At 33.1% G+C, this 9,207-nt stretch overlaps 1 protein-coding gene across 1 annotated transcript; it reads right to left on the reverse strand.

Annotated features, from left to right (window-relative positions):
* Window positions 1–942: 942 nt before the first annotated feature.
* On the reverse strand, window positions 943–5,923 carry LOC127136897 (ubiquitin-like). The gene is made up of 2 exons (XM_051063410.1): window positions 5,261–5,923; window positions 943–1,193 (listed from the first exon to the last, which is right to left on the reverse strand). The coding sequence occupies exons 1-2, from the start codon at window positions 5,606–5,608 to the stop codon at window positions 1,155–1,157; spliced, it is 387 nt and encodes a 128-aa protein (XP_050919367.1). The 5' UTR covers window positions 5,609–5,923; the 3' UTR covers window positions 943–1,154.
* Window positions 5,924–9,207: the final 3,284 nt, after the last annotated feature.

The following is a 9,207-nucleotide window of genomic DNA, read 5'->3' on the forward strand; positions in this document are numbered from 1 at the left end:
AACAAATGTTATTTATCGTTACAATTCCAAAGCTAAGGTTAAAGGTTAAAAGGATATGAACGGAAATATAAACGTTAATTGCTAAAGGTTTGAAAATGATAATAAAACGATCCCAGAATATGGATTATGTGTTCCTAGTGGATTAGATAGAATTCAGGTACTAATTCCGATTTTATTACGTTTTGTAGAAAATATTGATTTAAAGATTTTGTCTCACACTCTCGCGCTATTGACTAAAACCACACCTCCTAACCATAGAATTTTTGGCTCTCGCTCGTCCGTTTCAATTAGACAACATATTTTGAAAACCAATGAGATCATAAACGATGCCTAAAGTGCTCTCGCTGTTTTTAGGATCGATGTCTAGTTTCCACTATCTGGTTTCTTCCTCACACTCTCGTGCTATCGGCTAGAATCTTAGTTTGTTCTTCACTCTCGTGCCAAAACAATGAAACATACAATTGGAAACTAACACCAAAACAGAATTTGATCACAATTTCACGCCTATTATTTCTACCGAGTCCCGTCGGTAACGATGGTCCTTATACGCCGAACTCAGACAAAATTAGTAAGACATAATTTTAATAAAAAATAACATGATCAAAACAACTAAACTTAAAAACAACATGGCACATAATGTAGTAAAGGCAGTAACAAGTATAAATAATATAGCGGTAAAAACCTGAAATTAAAGAAACGAAGACTTTGAATTGAAACGAAAATGTCGGCAGGCTTGTTCTTGATCCAAGAGTACAATGAAAATTACAAGAAAACAATTGTTACAATCCCTCTATGTGAGTTATTGTCACTTTTACAGGATAATTTATGCCTAAGACTACGAAGCAATTTCGGCAGAGCTTCCGCACAACTTCGATGTCTTGAAACACCTCCAAGAGTCATATTTATAGAGGTTTTACATCCTTGTAACCTCCCTTGATCGTGCAAGCAAAGTGGAGAGAAAATAGGTTGGATAAAACTGCACAAAACTGCCCACTAGCGCAGAACTGCTTCTCCATGATAATGGCGAACGCCATTGCCTTGATAATTAAATGACGTGGCAGGAAGGCCAATATCGAACGCCATATACACATGGAGAACGCCATCTAGGTATAATGGGTAGAATCTTTCTCTTTTGCTTCTCTTTTTCTCCTTTTTCAATTTGCTTTCGGATCTGCACTAAAACTCGCTAACAACTGCAAAATGAATAAAAATGAACTGAGAGGTGATAAAACATATTAAAATAAATTCGAATAACATGCGATATAAGCCTAAAAAATACAATACAATTTCTCGTTATCAAACTCCCCCACACTTAGACTATTGCTTATCCTCAAGAAATCACCTAACACAAATGAAAAACAATTAAGTACAGCGCTTGAGGCATAGGCACGACAAAACTCTAAAAAGAAAGAGGCTGCTAGGTTAGTGCTAAATAAATAGGTACTAGATATCGATAATAAGGATACCGTAATGACATATATTTTCATTGTACGGACAAAAACTCCCCCCCGTGCAAAACCAATATGAATCATGCCATTATGACTCAACCTACACTCTTTGTTCTTTTTCACCTCTCTTTCATTCTAGCGTAATCACATTAAGCCCATTATCCGTACACATTCATGGTAGGCGAACCTGTTAGTGACTATGGTGTCATTTTCATATATTCTTTTTTTATTTTTTGCACTTACTTAGCAAATTTTCTTAAGCAACAACTTAATTTTTAAGAGTTTGTACTGTTGGGCTAAATGATCAGGTGAGGATCACCTAACTTAGAAGGGACATATCTTATCACAATTTTTTTTCCTTCGCTTTTAGCCTGAGACCATACACTTATTTACATCGGCTTCCTTACTCAATGTGTGATTAAGATGGTGTTGACTGCTTAAATAAACTACTTAAGAGGCTACTTCAAAGACTTAGAAATTAAGGTCTTGGCATAATGGTTATTCAAATCGATATCGCATACTTAGGGAGCTCAGGATGTTAGGATGGTACCGATATTATTGTAACTTTCCCAAGTCTATTTTATAAATCCTAAGAATGAGAAACAACTTATACTCTCGAGGTGTTATTATCGCATCTCAAAAAATATGATTCCTCGCGGTGGTCGCGGAAAAATTTAATGTTCGAACAGAGTCGCCACCGAACTTTATTTATCCCAATGAAGGGATAGGAAAATATCGATAAAACCTTAAGGAAATGGAATAATGGTCGTCGCAACCATATTCGGGTTCGGGAGTGGATTGCGTAAGGGGAAGGTATTAGCACCCCTTACGTTCGTTGTACTCAAGGGGAACCTTTTAGTTCTAATGTACGTTTCGTGTGTTAATTTACATTTGTTTGTTATATTTAGGTTATTAAAAATAGAAATGGATGAGAACCTCAAAAAGGGAAAAGGGAGGTTTTTTATTAGTGTGCTCGCGAAGATACAGCAATCTCCTGCCTACGTATCCTTATGGTATAATAAGGAAATCAGAGCATTCGTAGTTCGGGGAACTACGGTTGGTTGGTGTTTTTTTTAATGAACATTTGTTTAGATCGCTTTCTAAAGGCTAAACGCTGGCTTGTCTACTCTCGACGGAGGCTTAAGCATTGGTTTGTTGTGCGCATTAGAAATGATTAAATAGTGTTATTTTTTAAAAGAGTTTCGGTCACACGGGGGTGACAAGTTGAGTTAATATTTTTTATTTTTTGTTTGATTGGTTTTGATCGCACGTGGCGAGACAGAGATATATTTGATGTGTTAAGATATTTTTGTTGGATGACGATTACTCGGATATTCGAGTAAGACAACTCGTATCCTAATAGTCGAGAAGGGGAATAGAAGACTCTAGACCACCTTCTTTTTCATCCTTAATTGTAAAAAGGATTTTAATGATAATTAATGTGTTTTGACTGGATGACGAATACTCGGATAATCGAGTAAGACAACTCATATCCTAATAATCGGGAAAGGGAATAGAAGACTCTAGACCACTTTCTGTTTCATCTGAGTGATTATGAAAATAAGTTTATGTATGGTTGGTATTTTTAGAATAAACGACAAGTACTTGAATGACTGAGTAAGACAACTCATATTCAAGCATTTGAGAAGAGGAATTGAAGACTCAAGACCATCTCCCTTTTCGTATAGTTCGTTATGAAAAACAATTTGATTAAGTATGAGTTGGTGAAAAATGACAATTGTCCGACTGACCGAGTAAGAGAACTCGTATTCAAACAATTGAGGAATGAAATTGAAAACTCAAAGTCAACTCCCTTTTCATTTAGCTTATTGTGAAAATATTTCGAATTAATCGGGTTTGGAAGTTGGTATAGGAACGACAATTATTTGACTAACCAAGTAAGAGAACTTGCATTCAAATAGTCGAGGAGAAAAATGGAAGACTCAAAGTTATCTCCCTTTTGATTTCTTGTTATAAAAGGATTTGATTTGTTTGTGCTTAAATGGATTAGAAATGACGACCATTTGACTAACCGAGTAAGAAAACTCGTATTCAAATAATCGAGGAGAGGAGTTGAAAACTCAAAACCATCCCTTTTTTCATTTTCAAATGAAGTATTGTTTAGATGTGATTAGGTATTTTAATTTAACTTTCGATGTCGGATCGAGGTTTTAAAATTTGCATTCTTGTGAATGAATTGAATTTATTTGGTGAATAATCCATTTAATCGATTAATTAAAACCGAATAGGTCTCATTGTAAGAAGGCCCAAGAGTAAGCCATGTGAGGTTGATGGCGATGCTTTTTCAAGCGATCGACTTACAAAGGCATTTAAAATGGGCTCGACTTTGAATCGAGAAGTTCTATTTGTTTAAAAAATTGGTTTGAATTGATGGCATGAGAATTATAATCTTTTTGTATCTTTTAAATCTTTATCATTTTTAGTTTCATTTTAAGACGAGATTAAGAATGTACAATGATATAGCATAAAGCGAGGTAAAGTAAATATTAAAAAAAATGTTAGAAGCGGAATTTAAAAGAGTTAGATGTTAATTGCGGAAATTAAATTAAAAAAATTAGAGTTAATCGTTAAATGTTAGGTGTTAATTGAAATCAACATGAAATAACAAGAGAATTGCAATAAAATATTAAATCTAAAACAAATAACTAAAGTTTAAACAATTAACAAAAGTATCATTAAATTAAAACTCAAAACAATATTAAATAAACGACAATCTCAATTCTAAACTATTATCCAAAATATTAATTTTAAAATATTAATAAAGATTAAATTCTAAAATCATTCTAAATTAAATTAAAATTCTAAAATAATTCTAAATCAACTTATAATTCTAATTAATCTACAATTATTTCTATAAAAAAAGATCTAATTAAATTCTAAAATATTTTCAAAGATTAAAATCTAAAATCATTCTAAATTGAATTAAAAATTCTAAAATAATTCTAAATCAACTTATAATTCTAATTAATCTACAATTATTTCTAAGAAAAAAGATCTAATTAAATTCTAAAATATTTTCAAAGATAAAATTCTAAAATCATTCTAAATTATATTAAAAAATCTAAAATAATTCTAAATCACCTTATAATTCTAATTAATCTACAATTATTTCTAAAAAAAAAGATCTAATTAAATTCTAAAATATTAACAAAGATTAAAATCTAAAATCATTCTAAATCAAATTAAAAATTCTAAAATAATTCTAAATCAACTTATAATTCTAATTAATCTACAATTATTTCTATAAAAAAAAGATCTAATTAAATTCTAAAATATTAACAAAGATTAAAATCTAAAATCATTCTAAATCAAATTAAAAATTCTAAAATAATTCTAAATCAACTTATAATTCTAATTAATCTATAGTTATTTCTAAACTAAATTTAATATTTCTAATATTTGTAAATCCAACTCTTCAAAAAAGTTATAACCTAAATCTAAAAATTCTAATGAACCTAAATTCCTAATTATTTCTAATATTTCTAATACTATTTCTAATCCTTAAATTATTTCTAATTAATCCTAATCATAACTAATTTAATCTAATTAATACCTAATCATCTAATTAAGCTAAGTAACCTATATTAACTAAACTTAATCAACTAGTAACCAAAAACAAAGAAAATAAGCCCAAAGAAGTTGAGAATGGGCTCAACAAAAGGTTATCAGAGCCCAATCGGATGGGGTGCAGTAGCATTGAGGGAGTGTACATGTAGGCCAAAATCGCTTGGGCCAAAGGCCCAAGTCTCACCAACATAATTAGGTTTTACAACAAAAGCTTCAGATCGTACCTTCAAAATTTCCCCAGAATGAGCGACCTTGTAAAACTGAAGAATAGCTAGCTTCACCTTCCTATGCTTGTGCTTAATCTTCTTCGGCTTGGTGTAGGTCTTCTTCTTACGCTTCTCGGCTCCACCAGGGAGACGGAGAACAAGGTGGAGTGTGGATTCCTTCTTGATGTTGTAGTCAACAAGAGTGCGGGCGTCTTCTAGCTGTTTGCCGGCGAAGATCAGTCGTTGTTGGTCCGGTGGGATTCCTTCCTTATCTTGGATCTTTGCTTTGACATTGTCGATGGTGTCGGAAGACTCGACCTCGAGGGTGATGGTTTTCCCCGTCAGGGTTTTGACGAAGATCTGCATCTGGATTAGGTTTTGTGCCGGAAGAGATGGAAATTGGGGACGCAAGGGTTTGTGACGGCGGAAGAAGAAACGAAAGGTGGTGGTCCGGTAGAATGGATTTAATCGGAGGTGAAGAAGGGTGATATCGTTGAGTTGTGGTGGTGGAGGGTGAGTGGTCGATTTGTTGGAAAGAGAAGAAGATGAAGCTGCCGACGATGATGCCTCCCGTCTCCAGATAAGCCTCCTTCTTCTATTTCGTTTTTTAGGGTTTTGAAAAAAAATAGGTTTGCTGAGTTTATGTTGTTCTTGATTTTGGGTTTTGAAAAATAGCTTTTGTTGCGTCTATGGCTGTTCTTGTTGTTGTGTTTAGAGTTTCTTTTGAAAAAATCTCTTACTGTTGATCTGTATCTATGTTAACCTCTCATCCAAATTTATGAAGACCAGATTAAGTCTTAAGAAACTCCTTACTTTCTTGAATTTCTCATCCCAGATTATGTGGGATTTGGTTTATTAAGTTAATGTCAAAAGCGCTTTTTGGATGCTTAGGTTAAACTTATGGATAAAGCTTCAAATTGAATGATTCATTTAGTTGTTTTTCAGCTCTCTAAGTGCTTTTGAAAAGTGTTTTTAAAATAAGCTATTTTCTCTTTGCAGGTCACAGGTTTGAAGGGACTTTGATGGAATAGAAAAGTGGCTGCTCCAAGCATCAAGACATCATGTTTTTGCGCCTAGGTCATTAGAATTCGGAACCTGTTTTTGTTTTTGCAGCAACTTCCACTTAGTCAAAAAATGTAATTATTTAGTGTTAATAAAAAAAAATTTAAAGACAAAATGTATTTGGATTATTTGGAACTTATTGAAATAAATTTTAATTATGTAATTACCTTTCAAGTTTTTTCAAAATTTAACTCAATATTTATTTATGCTAATCAATTTCAACTTTTAAAAACAACATATTTCTAACTTAAGTAAAATGACTTAATTTTCGAAACAACAAATTTCTAACTTGAGTATAATGACTTAATTTTAAAAACAAAATATTTCTAACTTAAGTATAATGACTTAATTTTAAAAATAAAATATTTCTAACTTAAGTATAATGACTTAATTTTAAAAACAAAATATTTCTAACTTAAGTATAATGACTTAATCTAAAAAATAACATAATCCTAACTTAGATACAAAGAAACTAAGTATAGTGATTTAATTTAAAAACAACACAATTCTATTTTAAATACAAAAATCTAAATATGGGGCCTTTTAAATTAAAAAAATAACACAATTCTATTTTAAATACAAAAATCTAAATATGGAACTTTTAATTTAAAAAAAAACAACACAATTCTATTTTAAATACAAAAAATCTAAATATGAAACTTTCAATTTAAAAAATAACACATATTCTAATCTAAACACAAAAATCTAAATATGAGACTTTTAATTTTAAAAAATAAGACACTTCTATTTTAAATACAAAAATCTAAATATGGAACTTTTAATTTACAAACGACACATACATGTTTCTAAAAAAATGCAAATTTAATTTGGGAACCCATGAAGAACTTAGAACTTGGTATAAATATTTGGGATGTGTAAATGGACTAGTAAATAGTGATCATAGAAATAATAACATGGCTCTTAATACTTACTAATAGAAAAAATAGGTTTTGGATTAGTAATGTAAAAAGATTCAAACCACATTTTAGATTATGAACACACTTATGCAAATGGGCCTTTGAAATAAAAATATCTCATGGGTAAGCCACAAATGGCCGGACAAAATTGGGGTATGACAGTTATGCCATTGAATTAGAACAAAAAAATTATCGGGGGTCAAATCTAAGGGAATTTTATCAACAAGAGAAAAGCATATCATGTAATATGACTTAACAACACATGTATGACTCGATCAAATACAAACAGCAAAGAAAAACAACTTAAATTAAAAGAAACTAAGAAACTAACTAGAAAAATAGTAAAAATATAAAATAAAGTAAAATAAAGCGGGAAAGCTCCTCCCCCACACTTGACCCAAACATTGTCCCCAATGTTTCAGTGCAAGGCGGAAAAAGGAGTAGATAAAACCTGGTAGTCGGCTCAGTGATTCCAGTCACAACCTCTTGACTTCTAGCACCGCCTCTATCATACACGGGGTGAGGTACGTGTTGCATATACTCCCGTATGTCTGATACTTCCACGCACACTCTGTTCATCTGCTCGGTGAGGTCACCGATGTTAAGCTCGCTCCTCTCGACAAAGTCAAGTTGAGTCTCTCTGATCTGATCAATGGTGATGCTTATCTCCTCCTGCTGCCTCTGAATACTCCTAAGTATCACGTCATGGTCCGCATTGACATCATTCCGATGTGTAAGATCACTTAGGATGTCATCAAGAGTTGTCCTCATGGCGGTGTAGTTATACTCCTCGCGAGGCTGATTTCTGGATGAGGTACCTATAAAGGAGTCAGGAAAAGCATGTATGGTGTGTGCATGGATGCCAGTCTGGGGAGCATCTTACCAGGATCAGGGGAATTAGCATCAAAAATCCAGTTAGCGCTCAATCACACGTTAATGCATGTGGCACAAGGTAAAGTAACTCCCATCACCTCTCTGTTACTAATCATCAGATAATACTTATCGTTTGGTTTATTCTTAATAAGGCGCATGCTACGGCAGTAATCAAGGTCTACAAAAGGAGTCTCTAATGGCTCAAGTGTAGCCAACTTCGTTCTTAGGTCTAACACAGAGGCTATGGATGTAATCATCCCTCCAACACAAATAAGACCTCATATCCTAACACTAGTTGACTGAAGGTGTGATAATAAGAAAGGTGTTGGGTTAACTTTTGTCGTAGATAGTGCGTAATAAATGAGAAAAAGATCCCTATAATTCACGTTTCCAGTGTTTTCCCCGCCAAAGATAGTGCTGGCCAAAATACGGTGCAAGTACCTAATGGTTGGATTCTGAATATCAGTGGCTTTAAGACCTTCCTAGTCAGAGGTGGTTTTGCCTATTGGTTTCCGCTAAAAGTCAAAAGCATTAGCTTACCATTAGCTCTCTAGAAGAGCTTGGCAAGCATATTCATCTCCATGAGGGAATTAAAATATGTTGGTTATATGGTCTTGGCTAAAGGTGTAGTCTCTATTGAACATTCTAAAATAGACGGTGCCCGTGGTGCGTGAACCTCCTACGAGGGTGGCATATATAAAAGAACTCATAAACTCATAGGTAAGCCTAATGTACGTAGGACTAATTAAAGAATAGAAGTAAGACATACATAGGTTGCTAAGCATCCAATTAACACCGTCAATTAATCCTAAATCACGAAGAGTAGCGTTATCGGGATACCTCATTGCTAAGACATTCCTATTGAAGAGCTTGCGATAACTGCTCCTTTGATTCTCGCCTATGATACCCTCTACGAATGTGATACCCATGTAATCAATCTCTCTTTTTGGCCTTCCTATTCTATGAGAAAAAATGAATGAATGAGAATGAGAAAGTTAGAACGAAAGGGGTATGGATATTATGGAAAAAGAAGAATGAGGGAATAAGGATTTGAGATGAGAAAAAGGATTGTAATATGTTTTATAATGATTGGAAGGAACTTGGATGGTTAGG

Source organism: Lathyrus oleraceus, chromosome 1 (assembly GCF_024323335.1).
Source record: "Lathyrus oleraceus cultivar Zhongwan6 chromosome 1, CAAS_Psat_ZW6_1.0, whole genome shotgun sequence".
NCBI classification, from domain to species: Eukaryota; Viridiplantae; Streptophyta; class Magnoliopsida; order Fabales; family Fabaceae; genus Lathyrus; species Lathyrus oleraceus.